We start from the raw sequence: 21826 nt of genomic DNA on the forward strand, positions 1-21826 counted from the left end.
ACTTGAGCCGTCACTCAGCGCCCCCCATCGCTCATTCCACCCCTCCTGCCCCCCCCCCCTCCCCATTCTACTGACCATGCATGTTCCAAAAACAGACCTCATTTTCATTTCACACGGCCTCCTTTACAGTTGTTGCCCAGTTCCTCTGACCTACCCCTCATCTCCCCTCCCAGGCTCCGCCCCCATGCCCATATCCGACGGCCTCAGCCAATGGAGAGCGCAAGCGGGGCGTGTCGCCACCAATGGGCTACCCAGTGGCTGTATAAAACTCTATCAAAATTAGTGCCAGTTTGCACTTTCTGTCAGTCCAGCGCTCCTGTAGGAGGAGGAAGAGAGAGCAGTGAGAGGGGGAGAGAGAAAGAGAGAAAGAAAGAGAGAGGGGCTGTATTTTAGTCCCACGCTTTTTTTTAGGAAGTGGAGGGGCAGAAGTCGGAAACCGTAATTGCTGAAAACTAAAAAAAAAAAAATAAACGAATCGCGGACAAACGAGCACAAGCGCTCTTTCCTTTCTTTCTTTTCCACAAAGTCTCCCCCCGTCGCGAAAGGATGGAGAACGCGCACACCAAAGAGCCGGCAGAATGCCTGGCCCACTTCTCCGTGAGCGAAGCCACAGGCCTCACCCCCGACCAGTTCCAGAAGAACCTGGAGAAGTTCGGCTACAACGGTGAGAGGGATGGAGGGATGGAGGGATGGAGTGGTGGAGTGGTGGTGGTGGTGAACCACAGCTGCGGTAGGGGGAGTGGGAAGGCTGGCGAATCGGGTGGCACCACGGTAGCAGAGAGTGAAGCTTGTAGCGAAGCTTGTGTTGAAGCTTGAGGTTGGAGATTCATGGCAGACCAGTACCAACTGGGAATGACCTGCAACAAACAGGGTGGTGGCTTTGATGTTTGGATCGCTGGATGGCTCACTGAAGCAGATGGTATCCAGTTAGAAGTGCACGTGTGTGTGTGTGTATGTGTGTGTGTGGCTGAAGAGCAGGAGTGAGCAATAGAGGTGAGAAAAACAGTTATTAAAAAAGGGAAATGTTAGAAAAATTGGTCATTTGGAGAGAGGGATCCTGCATAGTGAAAGAGCGAGTGAAACTGGTGCATCAAGGGAATGGAAACAAGAGAAGAGCATCACGGCTATGACTGATAGAAAAGAACCAGGGAGGGAGGGGGTAGGGAGTGTTTAAGACGGAAAGAGGAGAGTATAGGGTAGTAAGACAATGGAGGACCTCGGGCAATCAGAAAGTGTGTCAGTATGTGTTGAGCTCTACCACGACTGACCGGTGCAGTGAACGGACACTCAATCTCTTGGAGTTTTCCTTGCTGTGTGTTCGCCGCTGGGTTGTGTGTCCCCATGATGTCTGTGGTTTATCATGCGTGTGTGTCGCCGGCCAGGCTTGGCCCTGCGTGGCGGTGAACTGCTGTTTAAAGGGATTCACGGAGGATGGAGAGAAGAGTGCGAGGCCTGTGTGAGTGAATGAGCGGAGCCCCAGAGGAAGAGGAGAGGAAAGGATGGAGGGATGGGCAGAGTGTGGAAGAATGTACCACTGGGCCTGTTCTGTAACGGCAAAGTCAGTGCGAGACACTGAAATGGATGGGAGCCTTGTTTGTGGTGAATTGAAAACAAGAGTAGATGAATTTGTTGAAATTTTCTTTTTCTTTTTTTTGAATGAATGAGGAGCACTAGGCCCTTACACAGTAAATGCCCAGTATTAATTCAACTCTTACAGTTTTAATTCAACACTTGACAGATAACACTCATCTGTTAAGAGTTGAATTTGACTAAACACAGGGTGTTTTTTGGTGGGCTGGGGAGCTCAGAGAGATTATCTCATGGCACCCCGATGCAATGTGATTTTGTCTTATGTGCTACAAATGATCGAAAATGTGTGTTTCCAAAATGAGCCAACTATTTTGAAGTAAAGTTGTCAACGTGTGTTTTTTGAAACAACTTTCTTTTTAGACACCAAGATCGGTGAAGTCTGCAAATCTGGAATTAAAGATATAGGATTATTCAAAACATATCCCAGGAAGGCCTTCTGTTTCTTTCAAATATGCACAGATTGTTGAAAGATCTTCACCTTGAGCCCAACATTTAAAACGTTGGTCATCTTTGTGTAAACTTTTTTCCTCATTTGATCTTATGCTCGTGAAAACTACCTATTAATTGACAGAGAGTAAAATGGTCTCTGTGTTGCAGTTGGCCCACTGTTGTGATCACAGGTCAGTGCTGTGAAATGGATTGATCATTGGTTCTAATCTCGCTCTCTCTCTCCCTCTCTCTCTCTCTCTCTCTCTCTGTCTGATCCACGCGTTGCCTGCAGAGCTCCCCGCTGAGGAGGGTAAGTACTCGCTCGCCCTGCTTCAGTGAGCACACTTTGCTTCGGCTGCGCATCCCAAGGGCCTCTCTGATCTCTGATCTGTGGCCTACGCTGCCGGTGCTCTGTCTGGGCCTTCCATCGTGTCCTCATTGACCAAATTAGTACACTTTACCATTTGAGAATTTTTCATTACCCTTTAGCTATAATAGGTGTATTTAACATAGTAACACAGCCAGGAGTGATATTACTCCATCATGCTGTTATTTACAAACCCGCACGCACACACAAGTACCAACGTGGAGATACAAGCACTCAAGCATGTACGCATATACAAGTATGTGCAATCTTTCACACACATATACAGAGACACAAATGCGCACTTTCTCGCTGGTACACACACACATACATTTGCAGGTGCACATGCCTTAATTCTTGCAAATATAGCAAATGCTTTATTTAATGGTCTCTCTCTCTCTCTCTCTCTTTGTATCTCAGGTAAATCCATCTGGGAGTTGGTTGCTGAACAGTTTGAGGATCTGTTGGTCAGAATTCTGCTGCTGGCTGCCTGCATCTCTTTTGTGAGTATAAACATGCTCACCAGCATCATACTGAGCCTTATCCAATCACACAGGTCTCCCCGTGTGTCTCTTCTGTCCCGTGGAACCTCAGCTTTAGGCATTGCTGAAAATTTTAAGATCTTCCTCCAGTGAAATGGCTCTGTAGAACTTTGGTAACCCATTTGTTCAAGTCCATCAGCTAACTGTGTTATTTAAAATAGGAGGGTGGGTTTTTATAGAGAGAAGCTGAACCAGTTGATCAACACCTGGATGTATGCACGCAATAGCCAGAGCGTCTTGCAATATTAGGATCCGTTCGAAAATTCCCAGCAGCCTCTCTGCCTGTCAATCACGCCCGTGGAGGCGCAAGGCCCCCGCCGGTGACTTGCGGTGCCGCTGGAAGGGCCCGTGCTGGGTGCTCGGAGGCCCCGCCCCCTCAGCCCGGCCCACGACCCGTCTGTTGACTTGGGGAGTTGGCGGGGGCTATGCTGGTACAGGAGCCAGCTGGCAGGAAGCGGGGGCGGCCAATCCTGGCCCGCGGGCCGACACCCGATACGCGCGCGCCCCTCTCTTCTGTCCCACGGCGTCCCCCGTCGCGTCAGACCGTACCCCGGGGCCAAGCTCCTGGGCGAGGGGGCGGGGTTCTGTTTCATCACTGCTGGCTGCTAAACGCCGTTAATTAATATGACGCGTTGCATGCGACTCTCTCTCTCTCTCTCTCTCTCTCTCTCTCTCTCTCTCTCTCTCTCTCTCTCTCTCTCTCTCTCTCTCTCTCTCTCTCTCTCCCCCCCTCTCTCTCTCTCTCTCTCTCCCCCTCTCTCTCTCTCTGACGCCTCCTGCACTCTGTACATCCTTAAACGTTTGCTCACGTCTCCTTTCGATTTCCCCGGATCATGTGAGGCGTGCGAAAATTGGGCTGCAGCTTTTTGGCTGCGTTTAAAACAGAAATGTGCCTCAGTGCTTCGGTAGGTTATGGGCCCTTGCTGGTGCTGCTTAAGATGAAAATAACTGCAGTAAAGTAAAAAAAAGAGATCTGTAATCCTTTCATACGTTTTCTAATTTCATATTCAGCTGTGTGACATCAATTGCCTTTCTCAATTCTGTGAATGGAACTCAATTCATCAAATATATGCATAATCAACACATCTGAGTTCACTTGAGCGTGACAGCTTTTCATTTTAACAAAGTGTGTTGTGTGCAAAGAATGGTTATGCGCATTGTTGATTCCTGGCCATGGGCATTTTAATGTTCTTTTGTAATGTAGTAATGTAGTAAACACACTATATTATTATAATAATAATAATAATGCTAAACAAAATGAGAAAAAGAAATAATACGGACAAAAAGACAATATAGCAGAACCAATTCTAATGATGTGCGTCAGTGAGTATCGTTCAACTCCATCATAGAAGAACTCCACTCCACATGCACCACTTGTGCATTTCATACTGTATGAATAAACTAAACTGTGACGTTGAAGCTTCTGCTTACACGTTCTGTATTCAGATTCCCTCCCTCTCAGATTCTTACAGATTCAATACAGTGAATCTTTCGGTGATTTAAGAGTTACTAAGTTTTGATTCAAAAAGTGAGCCTTAAGTTGGACGGACCAGGGCCCAGTGCACCACTACAGCTCCCCCCCTGCAGTACCACTGTGGAGCGGCAGTGATGTAGAGGGGCAGTAGTGTAGAGCAGCAACAGTGTAGAGGGGTAGTAGTGCAGAGGGGCAGCATTGTAGAGAGGCAGAAGTGTGGAGGGGCAACACAATAGAGGGGCAGCAGTGTATAGGGGTAGTAGTGTAGAGGGGCAGTAGAACAGAGGGGCAGTAGTGTGGAGGGGCAGTAGAATAGAGGGGCAGTAGTGTAGTGTGGCAGTACTATAGAAGGGCAGCAGTGTTTAGGGGTAGTAGTGTAAGGGGAAGTTGTGTATAGGGGTAGTAGTGCAGAGGGGCAGCAGTGTATAGGGGTAGTAGTGTAGTGTAGAGAGGCAGTACTATAGAAGGGCAGCAGTGTAGAGTGGCAGCAGTGTTTAGGGGTAGTAGTTAAAGGGGCAGTTGTGTATAGGGGTAGTAGTGTAGAGGGGCAGTAGAATAGAGGGGCAGCAGTGTCCAGGCCTCTCACAGCACGTGTTAACCTCTCCCTCTGCCTCTTAAAGTTTGTTTTGGAGAAGGGATGGGGGGAGGTGTTGGACATAGGATATTAATCCCCGCTCCGCTTTCCCAGGACAGCTGTCATTTTGGCCTTAGAAGGAGAGAACCGGAGTGAGGGGACGGGAGAGGGAAAAAGGGGGCGAGGGTTTATTTTAAGAAAGTCTCAAGCCAGGCCGAGAAACTGTATCCTTCGGAAAAGGTCAAGGATGGAGGGAACGAGGGACTTCCATGGAAGGGGGGGGGGGGTGGTGTTAGGGGCTTGGATGACCAGGTACAGTGTGGGTAGCATTGTGCAACAGTAACATTGTGCAATATAATGCCACACTAAATTATCTCATTTATATCTCATTCATACATCAATGTGGCAGTAAATTGCGCAATGTTACTATGAAAGCACAGCCAAATGCACTAAATCTATTACAAAAAGACAGGGCCAGCCGAAAAAGATGCTCGATTCTCTTTGAGATGCACAAACTATTAAGCTGAGGAAAAAGAGACAGGAAGGGTGGAGAATGAAGATGCAGGATGGAATTAGCGATTGTCTTTTTGTCATATGTTTTCTCTGTTTCCTTGATATATTTTGGGCTCAGTGTGTTTCAGCTTCAGTGGACCAGCACTGAGTCTGTGTGTGCCTGTGTGTGTGTGTGTGTGTGTGCGTGTGTGTAAACAGTGGTACCTTCTTAAATAGAACAGTAATCAACAGTGCATGACTGTTCCCTCTCTCCCACGCACACACACACACACACACACACACACGACTCACTCACTAGTCAAAATGAATATTTCTATGAATTCATGAAGGGAGGTATCCCTGTTTTGCAAAAATCAAAATAAATATTGTGTATTAATTTTTGTGCAAAAGCAGTTGCTAAGAGACAAGAGCACAAACCTCTCTCCAATTTAAATTCAAGTTCAGATTCAAATGATTTATTGGCAGTGGAATCCTTCGGAAATTCTTGCAAAGCAAATATATATTTAAACATTAATGCAAGGAATAATCTCTCTCCCCCCCCCGCCTCTCTCTCTCTCTCCCTCTCTCACACCCTACTAGGTCCTGGCTTGGTTTGAGGAAGGTGAGGAGACCGTCACCGCCTTCGTGGAGCCCTTCGTTATCCTCCTTATCCTAATCGCTAATGCCGTGGTGGGAGTGTGGCAGGTCAGTGGAACAGCCCGTGGTAGCACCTCTCAATTACAGCTCTGTAGAGTGACCGGGCACAGAGGTGGGAGGCTGTGCGGGTGAGGGAAGAGCTGTGCTCTAATGGAACCGAGTAACTGTGGTACACTGCGGGTTGTGTTAAAAGTAACCAGGGCCACAAGCGCTCGTTTTACACAGAGGTCAGTAGGGTCAGAGCTAAAGCAGGCTAGCATGGCTGTATTACATTAGGGGCCAAAGTGTAAGTATGAAAGGGTGCTCGTGTTACGGTTAAAGGGTCATTGTAAAAATTTAGGGAATTAATCATGTTAAAAAAGGGCTCCATATTAAGTTTGCACTGAAATAGTCATGTTTAAAAGGGTCAGTTGTGGTGAAATGGAAAACTGACTGAGAAAACGTATGTATCCATATGGGACCGGTCTGTAGTATTGGCAGAACTTGTTGTGCACTGGGTGTTGAAGTGCAATAGACAGTAGAGACTTTTAAAAATGTATTTTAATGTATCTTTTTTTCTGCTTAGTACCTTAGACCAGTGCGACTAATAAACTCAACATGTCTTCTGCAGTAATACAGAGTGCTCATACACTTTTCTTCCTTCTGAAATAGCCATGTTAAAGTGATAGATTGTGGAGAAATAATTATGTTAAAATATAGGTCTTTATTGAAGCTGTGGTAAAGTAGCCTTGCAAAAATAGGAATTCCTATTAGCATTGTTATAAAATTATGTTAAAATAGAGATCCATTTGACAGTTACAATGGTACTCATGTTAAAACAGGTGTTCACATTGAAAAAGCACAACAGGACTACATATTCGAAGTACATTGGAGACTTGAATTACACTGTGTTCAGATTTACCAACAGAAACAAACAGGGGAGGGGAAACGCGTGTTTCGCGCAGGATAGGAACCTTAACGCCGTTTGCTTTTGCGCACTCAGGAGCGCAATGCGGAGGACGCCATCGAGGCTCTGAAGGAGTACGAGCCGGAGATGGGCAAGGTCTACCGCGCCGACAGGAAAAGCGTCCAGAGGATCAAGGCCAGGGAGATCGTGCCCGGAGACGTCGTGGAGGTGTCTGGTAAGACGGGCGCGCGTGCCCCCCTGAGCAAACGGCAATGTTTCCAGGCAACTCGAGCCAGCGTGATGTCACCCTCTGGAAGGGGCCAAGGACATGACATCACACAGCTAAAATATAACCCCGTGCTATGGTACAGCTATCATTCTGGAAATAGCCCATAAAAATAAAAAAACACCCACAAACTGGCTTCATAGAACAAATAGGTCACTAGAGGAAGCACAAATATCCCTCAACCATCGCAAAATCAGTGACAGATCAGTCAGTCTGTGATAAATCATCAGTGATAAATCATCCGTCTGTGAGAAAGTGACAGTTTTACTGGAAGAGCCCCCAGATCCTCATGCATGGTATGGTATTGAGTTGTTGATTTCACACCAGGAGACTGTGCGCTTCCTGTCAGCTGAGGTCACTTCCTGTTTATGCAGGGCCAGGCAGACATGCTGGATACTAAGGGCAGAGGGAGAGAAAAGGGTGGCTGGGGGGCAGGAGGGGGGACAAGGGGGTGTTGTTACATCTTTGGAAGAGTGAGAAGTATTATGAGGATTAAAATGGGAGGGGAGACAGGCGGTAGTGTCCTTCAGAGAGGGGGCGAGACACAGGAGCTGTTTGTCCTTATAAGGGCGTGAGAGGGAGGGGAAGGGTCGACCGAGAGGCACTGAGCAGGGTGCAGAGGGAAGGAAAACAAAAGCTTAAGTATAAATACACAACAACACCTCTCTCTCTTTCTCTCTGCCTCTTTCATTCCCTATCTTACTCTGTCTCCCTCTCACCCTCTTCCCCTTTCGCCCCCTCCCTCTCTCATACTCTCTCCTTCTTTCCCTCTCTTTCTCTCTCTCTCTTTCCTTTTTTCATTCTCTCTCACGCTTTCCTACTTTCTCTCTCTCTTTCCTTCTCTCTCTCTCTGCTCATATATCTGCATACACCTGTTGCCCGTCCGTAGTAATGCATTCCCCCCAGTCAGCCAGTGGACACTGTGTCAGCTTTCAGGGGCAGTTTATAGCACTGCGGTGTGCAAATAGTCTCCCTCAATGCACCGTTCACTCTTTGTACTAGCACACCACTGAAGGCTATTGCCACCAACGTGCTATTGTTCTCCAATCCTGGGTGTGCATGAACAGGGGTAAATTGACAGGAATTCCCATAACCTTCATCCTTTTAATAAGCACAAATGCTCCTCAAAACGTAACCTCTACTCACAAAAGGCTTTGTGAGTGTAACAGCCAGAGGATGTCCCAGCTGAATCAGCAGACACCTGATTGCTTGATCAGACAAGGTTTATTGGAGCAGTTACAGTAGGTGGAGAAGTAGCAGCAGCAGCAGCCATGGTGTGGGGCCAGATCCGGGTTTAGGGAAAAGGGAATTCCAGTACCATGAAGTTCTGTATTCCCAGAATTCCCAGTAATCCCAGTACCCTTTCCTTTACCTGTGTTTCCCACAGTTGGTGACAAAGTCCCCGCTGACATCAGGATCACTGCCATTCGCTCCACAACCCTGCGTGTTGACCAGTCCATCCTTACCGGTGAGTCTTTCTCTCTCTCTCTCTCTCTCCCCCTCTCTCCCCCCTCTCCCTCTCCCTCTCTTTCTATCCCTTCATGCATTTCTGTCATGCAACACTCCCCTGCTTTGGACACATGTACATTATCTCTACCTGGCAAATACCCTCCTGAAACCCAGCAGTCTTTTCATAGGATATGTTGACGATACTGAAAAAATGAGAACCACCAGCGTTATCCTTTAAGTATTTCAATTTTTAACATAATGCAAGTGTCTTGGATGAGAAAAACATGTTGCATTGAAAATATTTGAATAGTAGAATATATGGCTCTTGAGGTTACGACCAGGGACTTGAGCTGTGTCCCCCACAGAGGACATGTGTCTCTGATCTTACAGGATGTTGTCGGGTCATAGGAGGATATTGCATCACTTAACACCCCACCCCCACCCCACCCCCGTTTAAAATCACGTTTATTCATTTTTTAATCCCTTATGTTCTCAATGTTCTACATGTCTGGAATCTCCAGTTTTATTTGTAAGATCTTCCCTTCTCATTGAACGTGCTCTGATTGGTATTGAGCCTATAAGTGTAGTAATGTGTAATCTCCTGTTGTGACTGATCTCAGCACTCCTCAGGTCAAAGGGCACATGACAGCACTGAGAGTGAGTGCTTTACATGTACCGACAGGCATTTATTTTTATCGACAGTATACACCGCACTGTGATAGGAATTTTAAAGGTGCTATATCTAACTCTTCAACATAGACAAATAATAAAAATCACACATCAAGAAAATTATATTGGCTATGAATTTGTACTTTCAAATAAATTTTACGGTTCATAAGCCGTGTTGTGTTTATGTCTGTCTGAGACATCAGATACTGCGGCTGCTGCCTCCAACAATCTCCTGAGCCAATAGCAGGCCCGACGCACAGCCGGGTGCCGGGTAGAATTACAGTGAAAAATAGCTGACTTCTTTGGTATGCGTTATCAGTTATCTCATTAATCAGATAGAACCCTGACAGGCTAACATCTGATCGCTTGCTATATTTTGATAAATTATGACTTTAGAGCTACATGGTGTTTGTGTGTAAAGACATAGCTGTTTGCTGACGTTAGCTAGTTCGTGCAGTGAAAACATCACACGTAACCTAAACTGGAGCTATTGAAATAGCAATTATGTTGTGCAGAATGCAGAAAATAAGCTAGCAATCCAGCATTAGAGTGGATATGGAATTTTTCAACACATTCTGTAATACTAGTTTGTCAATAACGGTTTCTAGGTAGCGACAGCGAGCCTTGGTGTTGTGTTGCGAAGTTTTTGAAATTAAGGTGGCTTGTGGATGTAGAATTTTCTCTTTCCCACAACATGATTGTTCTGCTGTTTTGTGTAAAAAAGGTCTGTTGTGGCTCATATTTGGCTAAATTGTGACTTTAGAGCTACATTGTATTTGAACCTGGCAACCACTCGTGGTGGCGGAGTTTCCATCAAGAGAAACTAGCGAGATAGTGTCATGCTTTAATTTGGGATTACAGTTCTCTCTTGTGGACACTAGATGGGGTTTCAAATGACCTATTTCTCTAATAGGGTTAATCAGCACTGTGTGTGCGTACGTGTGCGTGTATGTCTGTGTGTGTGTGTGTGTGTGTGTGTGTGTGTGCGTGCACTCACCTCTCCCCTCTGTGTGCTGCTCTCAGGTGAGTCTGTGAGTGTGATCAAACACACTGAAGCTGTGCCCGACCCCAGAGCAGTCAACCAGGACAAGAAGAACATGCTTTTCTCTGTGAGTGTCCCTCCCTCCCTCCCTTCTTCCATCCATCTCGCCATCTCTCCATCTCTCCCTCTATCCGTCCCTCCATAATGGGCCTATAGCTTCTGGCTGCGTTAACCCCCCCCTCCCAGCTTAATGCATCTCTAGTCCCCCCCCCCCCCCCGAGCCTCTTTACCACTCCGTGTGCAGTGCTGCTTATTCTCAGTGTTGGTGCACCCCATTGGTTAACCGTGCCCCTAAATCCCTCCCTCCTCTCAGGGCACCAACATTGCCGCCGGCAGGGCTATCGGCGTCGCCGTGGCGACCGGCGTCGCCACCGAGATCGGCAAGATCCGCGACCAAATGGCGGCGACCGAGCAGGAGAAGACGCCCCTGCAGCAGAAGCTGGACGAGTTCGGCGAGCAGCTGTCCAAGGTCATCTCCCTCATCTGCGTCGCCGTGTGGATGATCAACATCGGCCACTTCAACGACCCCGTCCACGGCGGCTCCTGGATCCGCGGCGCCGTCTACTACTTCAAGATCGCCGTGGCCCTGGCCGTGGCTGCCATTCCTGAAGGTACAGCTCTGAGCCAGAGGGACACGTGGGGTGACCTGAGTCCTGGGAGGGACTGTGCCAGAGGGACACGTGGGGTGACCTGAGTCCTGGGAGGGACTGTGCCAGAGGGACACGTGGGGTGACCTGAGTCCTGGGAGGGACTGTGCTAGAGGGACACGTGGGGTGGCCTGAGTCCTGGGAGGGACTGTGCTAGAGGGACATGTGGGGTGACCGAAGTCCCTGGATGAGCTGCGCTAGGGGGACACATGGGGTGACCCGAGTCTTGCGATAGGCTGTGCTAGTGGGACATGTCGGGTCTGTAGAAGAAGGGGGGGTGGGGTGATGGTGGGGGTGTTCGGACGCTGGGGCAAAAGCGTTAAATCCCTCATCCTGCAGGTCTGCCCGCCGTCATCACCACCTGCCTGGCTCTGGGCACCCGTCGCATGGCCAAGAAGAACGCCATCGTCAGGAGCCTCCCCTCCGTGGAGACCCTGGGCTGCACCTCCGTCATCTGCTCCGACAAGACCGGCACCCTCACCACCAACCAGATGTGTGTGACCAAGGTGAGAGAGGCCCAGGCGCCGGCAGCTTGGTCACCGGTTACACTGCTGGAGGGCAAGAAGAGAACTATTGTGCATAATTGGTCATAATTGATGATTCCTAAAACCTCTCAGTGAGAGGTTGTTCTAAGTAACCTCTTTCTTTCTTTCTCATTTTCTCTCCACAGATGTTCGTCATTGAGAAGGTGGAAGATGAGAATGTTGTCCTGGATGAGTTCAACATCTCTGGCTCCAAGTACACCCCTGAGGGGGAAGTGTAAGTACGCATGGGTCACAGTCACAGTCACACCACCCCGCTGCTCTCAGAAGGGTGAGAGTGAGGCGTGTGCTGATCGGAGCACCGAAGGACACTAAAGAGTCCCTTGCCATTCCTGGGAAGCAGCAGTCTTAGTAATGACTGCAACTTTACAGTCGATTTACTGGGAAAAAAATTACATAAAACTACACATGTAGAGTCACATCTAGGGCTTAATTTCCCTTGATTATGTGTGTGTGTGTGTGTGTGTGTGTGTGTGTGCGCGCGCATGTGGTTGTATGTGTGTGTGGGTGTGAGTGTAGTGATATCATTTCTGAGTCTCACAAAGTGTAATTATGTCTCTCTCTCACACACAGCTCTAAGGGTAGTGCTCTGGTGCAGTGCAGCCAGTACGATGGTCTGGTTGAGTTGGCCACTATCTGTGCCCTGTGTAACGACTCCTCTCTTGACTTCAATGAGGTTAGTCCACCCCTCCCCCATCTGTGCGTCCCTGCAGATCTCTCTCTACCTGTTTCTCTCTCTCTCTCTCTCTCTCTGTTCTTTCCACCCGACTCTCTCTCTCCCCCTGCCACCTGACTCTTTCTCTCTCTGTCCCTTCCACCTGACTCTCTCTCGCTCGCTCTTTCCCCCTTCTACCTGACTTTCTCTCTCGCTTTCTCTCTCTCCCCCCCTTCCACCTGACTCTCTCTCTCTCTCTCTCTCTCTCTCTCTCTCACTTTCTGTCTCGTTCTCTCTCTCACCCTCAGTCTAAAGGTATCTATGAGAAGGTGGGTGAGGCCACAGAGACCGCCCTGTGCTGTCTGGTGGAGAAGATGAACGTGTTCGGCACGGAGGTGCGCGGTCTCTCCAAGGTCGAGAGGGCAAACACCTGCTGCTCAGTAAGCACCTCCCAGCTCTTCCCTTTCCAATGGGCGAAACAGCTCTGCATGCTCTATGCCTCCCCTAACATTCAGCTCGGAACACATCTCAGCCACTCTGGTCCCTCCCACAGCACGTTCCTGTATTTACGCAGCAATATCGGTGTGCCACAGCGCTCTACATTGCACTACACAGCACCTGTGTGACATCATCTCCTGTCTGCCAATCACAGGTCATCAAGCAGCTGATGAAGAAGGAATTCACCCTGGAGTTCTCTCGTGACAGGAAGTCCATGTCTGTCTACTGCTCCCCTGCCAAGGCATCAAAGGCCCCCGTTGGCAACAAGATGTTCGTCAAGGTAACCATTCATAGAGCCTCTGAGCTGCTGACTCATTTCGAATGTCTCCGACACGTCCTTCTCGCTTGCAGTTAGCCTTAGCGTCCTGTGTCTGGGAAAGTCTAAGTTCATTCTTCTTGCGTCTCTGTCTCTGTATTTAATTCGAATGAGCCTGGCCTTATTTAGGCCTACTTGCTCTCTTTGTTGGGGTTACTCAAATGGCAATTTGAAGGTACAAACTGAAATTAACGGGTGTTACAGTTTCGGCACTTTAGAGTCATAGGAGAAATGACGATCGCGACGCACGAGATGGAGTCAGTAACGTGGACGAGGTGAAACGGTCTAATAACCCCTCTCTCCGGACAGGGCGCCCCAGAAGGTGTGATTGACAGGTGCGCCTACGTGCGCGTGGGCACCACCCGTGTGCCGCTGACCGGCCCCGTCAAGGACAAGATCATGACTATCATCAAGGAGTGGGGAACCGGCAGGGACACCCTCCGCTGCCTGGCCCTGGCCACCCGCGACAACCCGCTCAAACCAGAGGAGATGAACCTGGAGGACTCCACCAAGTTTGCCGATTACGAGGTGAGAGAGAGAGAGAGAGAGCCCGGGCAGGAAGGAAACAGAAGGGGAGAGAGAGAGAGAGGCGGAAGGTCAGGGGAAGACGGGTGCAGGGAGAGAGAGGGGACGAGGGCTTGCGGGGAAAACAGGGAACAGGAAGGGGAAAGAGTGAAGGGGTAGAGATGAAGCAAAGAGGAAAGCTGAGGGTTAGAAAGTTCCGATAGGTACCTGTATGCATCCTGTACAAATGCAGTCGGTATCTCAATGCATTTTGAAAATGCAAAGATGTTTTGTAACCCAAGGAAGAGAGAGAGATTGGATGGTAGTTTCTGGGAAAACGACAGAAAAAGGAAATGAGGTTAGCAATGCATAAGCATGAAATGAGCTACTTCCCCGCAGCACACAATCACCTGCAGTCAGTGGGTAGGGACTGCGCGTAACTCCGCCTCCACCTGCAGTCAGTGTGTAGGGACTGCGCGTAACTCCTCCTCCACCTGCAGTCAGTGTGTAGGGACTGCGCGTAACTCCTCCTCCACCTGCAGTCAGTGTGTAGGGACTGTGTAACTCCGCCCCCTCCTGTGGTCAGTGTGTAGGGACTGTGTGTAACTCCGCCCCCTCCTGCGGTCAGTGTGTAGGGACTGTGTGTAACTCCGCCCCGTCCTGTGGTCAGTGTGTAGGGACTGTGTGTAACTCCGCCCCCTCCTGTGCCTCCCTCTTTGTCCCAGACTGATCTGACTTTCGTGGGCTGTGTGGGCATGCTGGACCCTCCCCGTAAGGAAGTCGTGGGCTCCATCGAGCTGTGCAGAGCTGCTGGCATCCGTGTCATCATGATCACAGGTCGGTTTCCCCCGCCCACCCCACCAAATTCAAGTTCAAGTGTACTTTACAGACACAGCCAACCACACATTAGCACAGCACTGCCAATCATTAGAGTAGACTGCTACACACTGTCTCTTAGACTACGTAACATTGTCATATACTGCTCCATGTAGTTTTGCTTTGGTTTATAATTTAGTTTACTCAAATTGGTGGTTGATTTGTAGTGTTGGTATTCAGTTGGTTTATTTAGGTTAGCTGTTGCAAGGTTAGTTAGTTCAGAACCATCTGACTGAAGGGGCTCTTTTGCAGTTTAGCTATTGGTATGTGTGTGTGTGTGTGTGTGTATATGTGTTTTAATAGCTGTCCTCTCCCTCTCTCCTCTCAGGTGATAACAAGGGAACGGCTGTGGCCATCTGCCGACGCATCGGGATCTTCGGCGAGGATGAGGATGTGACCGGCCGCGCCTTCACGGGCCGCGAGTTTGACGACCTGCCCATCGAAGCTCAGAGGGATGCCGTGCGCAAGGCCTGCTGCTACGCCCGCGTGGAGCCGTCGCACAAGAGCAAGATCGTGGAGTTCCTGCAGAGCTTCGATGAGATCACAGCCATGGTGAGGACACCATCCAGCTCTCACAAACACACGCATATCCCGTTGCCATGGTGAGGACGCTGTCCAACTCTCACAAACACAAGCGTATCCCGTTGCCATGGTGAGGACACCATCCAGCTCTCACAAACACACGCGTATCCTGTTGCCATGGTGAGGACGCTGTCCAGCTCTCACAAACACACGCGTATCCTGTTGCCATGGTGAGGACGCTGTCCAACTCTCACAAACACACATGTATCCCGTTGCCATGGTGAGGACACCGTCCAACAAACACACACACATTCTGCTCACTCCATTCACACACTCACTCACTCCCAACAGGCCAAGGCCTTCGCTTCTGAAGCTCACTTCCTCGTTTTGTTTCTTGCTAACACTAGTGCGGTTGGCTTCTTTATAGGTGTTTCAGCCATTAGTTTCAATGTAAGACAATGGTAACAATACGGTCAAAATACGAAGTCAAGAATTTTTTATTTGTGTCAAAATAAAATTTGTGTCATTTGGGCAATATTTTAATATCTCAGTTTTCGTCGCTTCCTAGTCAATAGTATCTCACGGCTTCAAAGCTCTTTTTACTAACCTCATGGAAAGTCAATGGGTGACATCACAGTCACTTTTACTGCATTTTTTCGGACGTGTTTAGCTTACTCCCCTTGCTCACTCCCCTCCCTCTCACCCTCTTCTTGGTCCATCCAGACTGGGGATGGTGTGAACGATGCCCCCGCCCTGAAGAAGGCGGAGATCGGTATCGCCATGGGCTCTGGCACCGCCGTTGCCAAGTCTGCCTCGGAGATGGTCCTGGCTGACGACAACTTCTCTTCTATCGTGGCTGCTGTGGAGGAAGGCAGAGCCATCTACAACAACATGAAGCAGTTCATCCGCTACCTCATCTCCTCCAACGTCGGGGAGGTCGTCTGGTGAGCGTCCGTCCCTCTGTCCGTCCCTCTGTCTGTCCGGCTGCCCTAGGGTGACTGTCTATCTGTCTGTCTGGACTCCCTGAACGGGCCTGCAGACAATGCAGTGTGAGCCTACAGTAATGGCAGTTAGGGTCAGAAAATGCACTGAAATATGGAACAAATCAGGAGTTTCTCAGACTGAGTCGGGACATGTGAAACGGGGAAGAAAAGGGGACACCTGGCCCCCCTCGTCTGTCCACGGTGCGTGCACAGTGCCACAAAATGCTTGGCTCTCAGAGTTGGGCTCAGTTCCATTTCAACTCAGTGAATTCTTTGAGTTTAAATCCATGAACCCAAACCAACCCTCCTAGAAGGTCTTGTATAAGTGCAGGCACTTGTCAGGTCTCACACTGTAAGTCATTCTGTAATACAATGGATTGTAACGAGACATAATTTGTATTTTGATGTATTGTAATGGATTGTAGTGTGACGTATTGTAATGTCTGGCTCAGTGTGTGCAGTTGCAGTGCGCTAACCCCCGCTCTCTTCCTGCCAGTATCTTCCTGACGGCTGCCCTGGGTCTGCCCGAGGCGCTGATCCCCGTGCAGCTGCTGTGGGTGAACCTGGTCACGGACGGCCTGCCCGCCACCGCCCTGGGCTTCAACCCCCCCGACCTGGACATCATGGGCAAGGCCCCCCGCTCCCCCAAGGAGCCTCTCATCTCCGGCTGGCTCTTCTTCAGATACATGGCCATCGGAGGTGGGTGCATCCCCGTTTGCCCGGACTTTGCCGAAGTTTGAGCGAGGAAGAGGGGGCATTCTACCCAGCTCTGCAACCCCTGCCCCCCCGACCCCCCCGACCCCCCTGACCCCCCTGTGCTCCTCATCTCTAGGCTATGTGGGCGCTGCCACTGTCGCTGCTGCCGCCTGGTGGTTCCTGTACGCTGATGACGGTCCCGCGGTCTCCTACTACCAGCTGGTAAGCTCCAGCACAACGTCCTACCCACCCCACACCCTTCATACCCTCCTAATACCCAACCAACCCACTCTGTACCCGTCATACCCTCCTAATACCCAACCAACCCACTCCGTACCCACTCCCTACCCATCCTAACCACCCATTACATATCCTACCCAACCGATACTCATCCTACCCACCCCATACCCGTCATACCCTCCTAATACCCAACCAACCCACTCCGTACCCACTCCCTACCCATCCTAACCACCCACTATCCATCCTACCCACCTGTTACATATCCGACCCAACCTATACTCATCCTACCCACCCCATACCCATCATATCCAGCCAATACCCAACCTACCCACCCCATATTCTTCATACCCAGCCAATACCCAACCTACCCACCCTATACCCTTCATATCCACCCAGTACCCAACCTACCCACCCCATTCCCGTCATACCCACCCAATACCTAACCGACCCACTCCATACCCATCAGACCCACCCAATACCCAACCTACCCACCCCATACTCGTCATACCCACCCAATACCCAACCTACCCACCCCATACCCGTCATACCCACCCAGTACCCAACCGATCCACTCCATACCCATCCCACCCACTCCCTACCCACCTCCTGCCCACCCTGTACCCATCCTACCCATCCACTCAGGTGATAAGCCTGTCCTCTGTGTCCCCATTCAGTCCCACTTCATGCAGTGCCACGATGAGAACGAGGATTTCGCCGGCATCGAATGTGAAGTGTTTGAGGCTTCTCCACCCATGACCATGGCTCTGTCCGTGCTGGTCACCATCGAGATGTGCAACGCCCTCAACAGGTCAGACTGCGACATAGCCCCATGCAGCTTTGGATCCTAGCCATCACACACTACCAATGCAGTGCAGTTATGACATCACAGTAATGCTTCTTAAGGGGTGGAGCTTTGACCCTGATTATGCTATCACAGTAGTACTTCTGAAAGGGATGAGCTTTGACCCTGATTGTGACCTCACAGTAATGTTTCTGAAGGGGAGGAGCTTTGGCCCCACTGCTCATTCCCAGTGCTCTTGGTAGCCTGTCCTGGGGTGGGTCCCGGGCCGGCGAGTGTTAACCCGCATCCCATCTCTCCCTCAGCCTGTCTGAGAACCAGTCTCTGGTGCGCATGCCTCCATGGAGCAATGGCTGGCTGGTGGGCGCCATGACTCTCTCTATGTCCCTCCACTTCATGATCATCTACGTGGACCCCCTGCCCGTGAGTTCTCTCTCCTGCCATCTCCACACCCTTCACTCCCTCTCTCCCTCTCTCTCCCACCTTCTCTCCACACTCGTCCTTCAGTCTCACCTCACGTCTTCTCTCCCACCTTGTCTCCACACCCCTCCTTCCTTCACGCTTTTTTCCTCTCCTCATCCATCCTTCAGTCACACATCTCTCCCTCTCTTCCTCTCTCTCTCTCTCTCTCTCTCTCAGAAGTCCACTCTATCTCCCCTTTTCTTGCTCTGTATATACCTCCCCATAGTATTAGTGTTATTGTCCTGTGGTGTCCTGCTAATGTAAGACTCTACATCATGTGATATCAAGAGACATTGGCTTTCAGTTCATTCAGGATTGCTTGGGGTAGGTTTTTAGATTTTTGTTATAATACGGGTTTCTAAAACACATTGCTGCCAAAAAAATCTGTACGTATAGATACCTGCACAAATCTCAGACAGACATGTTTGACTCACCTGTATTAATCTTCCTTTTGCTCCTCCATAGATGGTCTTCAAACTGACTCACTTGAACCTGGAACAGTGGATTGTGGTGCTGAAGCTGTCCTTCCCTGTCATCCTGATTGACGAGGTGCTGAAGTTCGTCGCCCGCAACTACTTGGAGGGTAAGTGTGAGAACCCCAGACACCTGCGCACACACACACAGTCACACACATGCACACTCACACACACACACACACAGAAACACACACACACACACTCACGCACACACAGACACACACACAAACACATGCACACACAGACACAAACCCGTACACACACATGCAAACACACACGAACTTGCACACACACACACACACACACGCCATTCCATTTTTAACACTTCATGTGTTCTGTCTCTTTATTCCCTTTTGTGAGAGTAACATGTTCCCAATCCTTAAAGCCAATTCCTTATTCACAAATATGCTGGTGTTAATTCTCACTTAACCCTTTATGGCTTGTGTCTGAGGAAGAGGTCTACTTCAGGTACACCAAGGTGCACAGAGAATGGAATCGTCTATACCAAGTATATGCCAAATTTAGTTGTTGGTGGGAACCTGTTTCTGTAATGTTCTCTTTCTTTTAAATATTCTTTCACCCTTTAGCTGACTTATTTCCCCTCCCTAATCTTAAATTAGAACCCCGTGGAGTATAACTATTTATTAAAATTTGGATTTCAAACCTCTTCAGATGGACAGACACTTGTTATAAATTTTATTCTCAATTTTCTTTTGAATCCCATTTTAAAAGTCTTCCCTATAAAACCTGCCATCTCCCCTAAATGAACAATATTACAATATCCAGATTTCTTGCGAATTATGCTAATTATGTCTGTAAATAAAATCTCCCCTGTAATTGCATTAATGATTAATGATCTCGTGATGACCACCCTTCCCTTTATCGCTCTGTCAGTCTTCCCTGAATTCTCAGATTATTCCCGTTTTCATATTCCCTCCCATGTCATCCCTTTCTCCTCTCCCTTTCTTCCTGCTTAATTTTTCCCTCCCTCCCTACCTCCCTCTCACTCACTCACTGTTTTATTCCATTCCAGCCTAATCCTGTTTCCCCATTTCCCGTAACTAAGAAAGGTATCCCAGAATGCATTATGTCTCTACCCATTCTTTGCCTGGTGTGCATCGTTACTGTGATTGTGTATACCTGTGCTCAAGACACTGTGTTTCTGACTGAGTATAAATGTGCTCAGGGCTGTGTGCCTGTGTGTCTGACTGTGTTTAAGGTGACTGTGTTACTTTGTGTCATGGTGTATTTTTCTGTCATCATCCATCCATCCCTCTCACTGATATGAAGCGATATCAGAATTTAGTCCTAGATTGTTCTGTTGGTCGCTTTCACTGATATGAACTGATATCAGAATTTAGAGTCCTGTTCTGTTGGTCACTCTCACTGATATGAACTGATATCAGAATTGGAAGCGCTGTATGGTTCTGTTGATCTGTCTCTGTCCTACTGCATCATGCTGAGGTGTGTGCTCCGGTTCCCTATAGGGAGCAGATTCTGACAGGCTGACATTTATGTTCAGTGTAATCTAAATATTGTGCACATAGTTTTTTTGCAGTTTTGCCTTTGAGAGAGGATACTAACATATAGTAATACTAGTGAAATACTAACCATACAGACTATTTTATTTGTAATGCTAACACTTACGGCATACAGAGTGATAACAATGACATTAACGTTGTGAAAAGCTGCAGCCGTTCGTGTTTCTGTTAGAGCGGTTAGCAGTAGGATGTGACTGTGCCTGCGGATGCCGCTAACTCGCTAACCGCTAACAGTCTTCAGCACTCTGCTTCCTGGTCTGATTGTGTCTCTGCTCGTCCCTGCACAGAGAAAGATGAGAATCTAGTGTCGAAGAAATGGGACTGAGAAAAGGAGGAGAGGAAGAGAGAAGGAAGAACAGAGGAATAAGAAAGGCACTCCAGAGAAGGGGCGTCTAAGACAGTCACTAGAAGAGTAGGAAATAAAATGACTTGAACATCGAGATCAAAAACAACCATCCAACTTAAAAAGACAAAAAAGCTTCAACAACAGCAACAACGACAACAACGAAAGACAAAAACAACAAAAAATACTTCTGTATATGAAATAAGATTAAGTTAATATATAGATCATTCTTATAAAGACTATATTCTAATAATGACTATTTTATTCTTAAAAAGTAAAACTGTGTTAAAGATAATTCATGTGTGGCTTTTTCTGTTTTGTTTTCTTGTTCCTTTTCTTTTCTAATGATTTTGGGCTTCCTTGACCTTTTTCCAGTTTACTCAAGATGCATCTGTGGTCTTGCGATCTCTCTCTCTCTCTCTCTCTCTCCCTCTCTCTATCCTTCTTTTCTCCCTCTAGCACACTGTGTTTCTGTGACTCGGCGAACGTTTGTCGGTCTCCGCGTTTGTGCTTCTCTGTCATTCTGATGCCTCTCTTCCAGCCATCTCACCACCTTATCCATTATTATTTATTGTCCTATGTTACCTCGCTAAACCAAAACTCCTGTTTGTAAAGACGCTCCTTTGACATAAAGATGGCTTGTTTGCAGTCTTTTTAAACAAGTAGCCTGCCCTCTTCTTTGCGGACGCTAACGGGGAGTCGCGAGGGCATGCCGCCTCGCGTCCTGTAAAAACGCAGCGACGCACGTCAGCGCAGTGCGTAGGGAAGGGTTAGCGGTTATCTAGGGTTAGCGGTTAGCGCAGATCTGTGTGCTGCGTGATTGGGTCCTTCGGTGTGTGAAGTCAGGCTGCTGGCTTTATTCAGTCTCCCAGTACCGGTCCCGTTCTGCACATTAGCATCTGCTGCATTGCATTGTCAGCTCAGTTTCATTTGGAAACCAAATATGTTGAGAATATATTTAGATTAAATATATCGTGCAGATATATTTTTAGATACTGCGAAACTTCACAATTTAAGAGCGAATATACAAATTGCCTCCACTTCCAGGTATCACAACATACAAAAAAAAAACACTGAAAAAATATGTTTGTCATTCTATTATACATATATACATATACTAATACATAACTAATATATTTCATTATATATATAATGAAAAATATTAGTTATTGTAGTTTGTAAAAATGTCCAAACTGGAGACAATAATGAAATGTCAAAAGTACAGCTTTTCTCTGTGTCTTTGATTTCAGCACTACCATAATATCAAACCAT

General features: G+C 48.3%; 1 protein-coding gene across 2 annotated transcripts; it reads left to right on the forward strand.

The window, feature by feature from the left end:
* The first annotated feature begins 295 nt into the window (after positions 1-295).
* Positions 296-21213, forward strand: LOC118216119 (sarcoplasmic/endoplasmic reticulum calcium ATPase 1-like). Of its 2 annotated transcripts, XM_035397144.1 has the most exons (24): positions 296-664; positions 2312-2329; positions 2804-2886; positions 6066-6170; positions 7105-7243; positions 8682-8762; positions 10436-10521; positions 10768-11065; positions 11441-11607; positions 11772-11860; positions 12217-12319; positions 12607-12738; positions 12951-13076; positions 13422-13640; positions 14342-14453; positions 14821-15044; positions 15738-15958; positions 16494-16696; positions 16830-16915; positions 17608-17741; positions 18038-18155; positions 18660-18777; positions 19704-19740; positions 20499-21213. In XM_035397144.1, exons 1-23 carry the CDS (start codon positions 547-549, stop codon positions 19706-19708), a joined length of 2985 nt encoding a protein of 994 aa, XP_035253035.1. In that variant the 5' UTR covers positions 296-546; the 3' UTR covers positions 19709-19740; positions 20499-21213. The 2 variants fall into 2 exon arrangements, with proteins under 2 accessions (XP_035253035.1, XP_035253034.1); XM_035397143.1 differs by lacking the exon at positions 19704-19740.
* Positions 21214-21826: the final 613 nt, after the last annotated feature.

This window comes from Anguilla anguilla, chromosome 17 (assembly GCF_013347855.1).
Source record: "Anguilla anguilla isolate fAngAng1 chromosome 17, fAngAng1.pri, whole genome shotgun sequence".
In the NCBI taxonomy this organism is placed as follows: domain Eukaryota; kingdom Metazoa; phylum Chordata; class Actinopteri; order Anguilliformes; family Anguillidae; genus Anguilla; species Anguilla anguilla.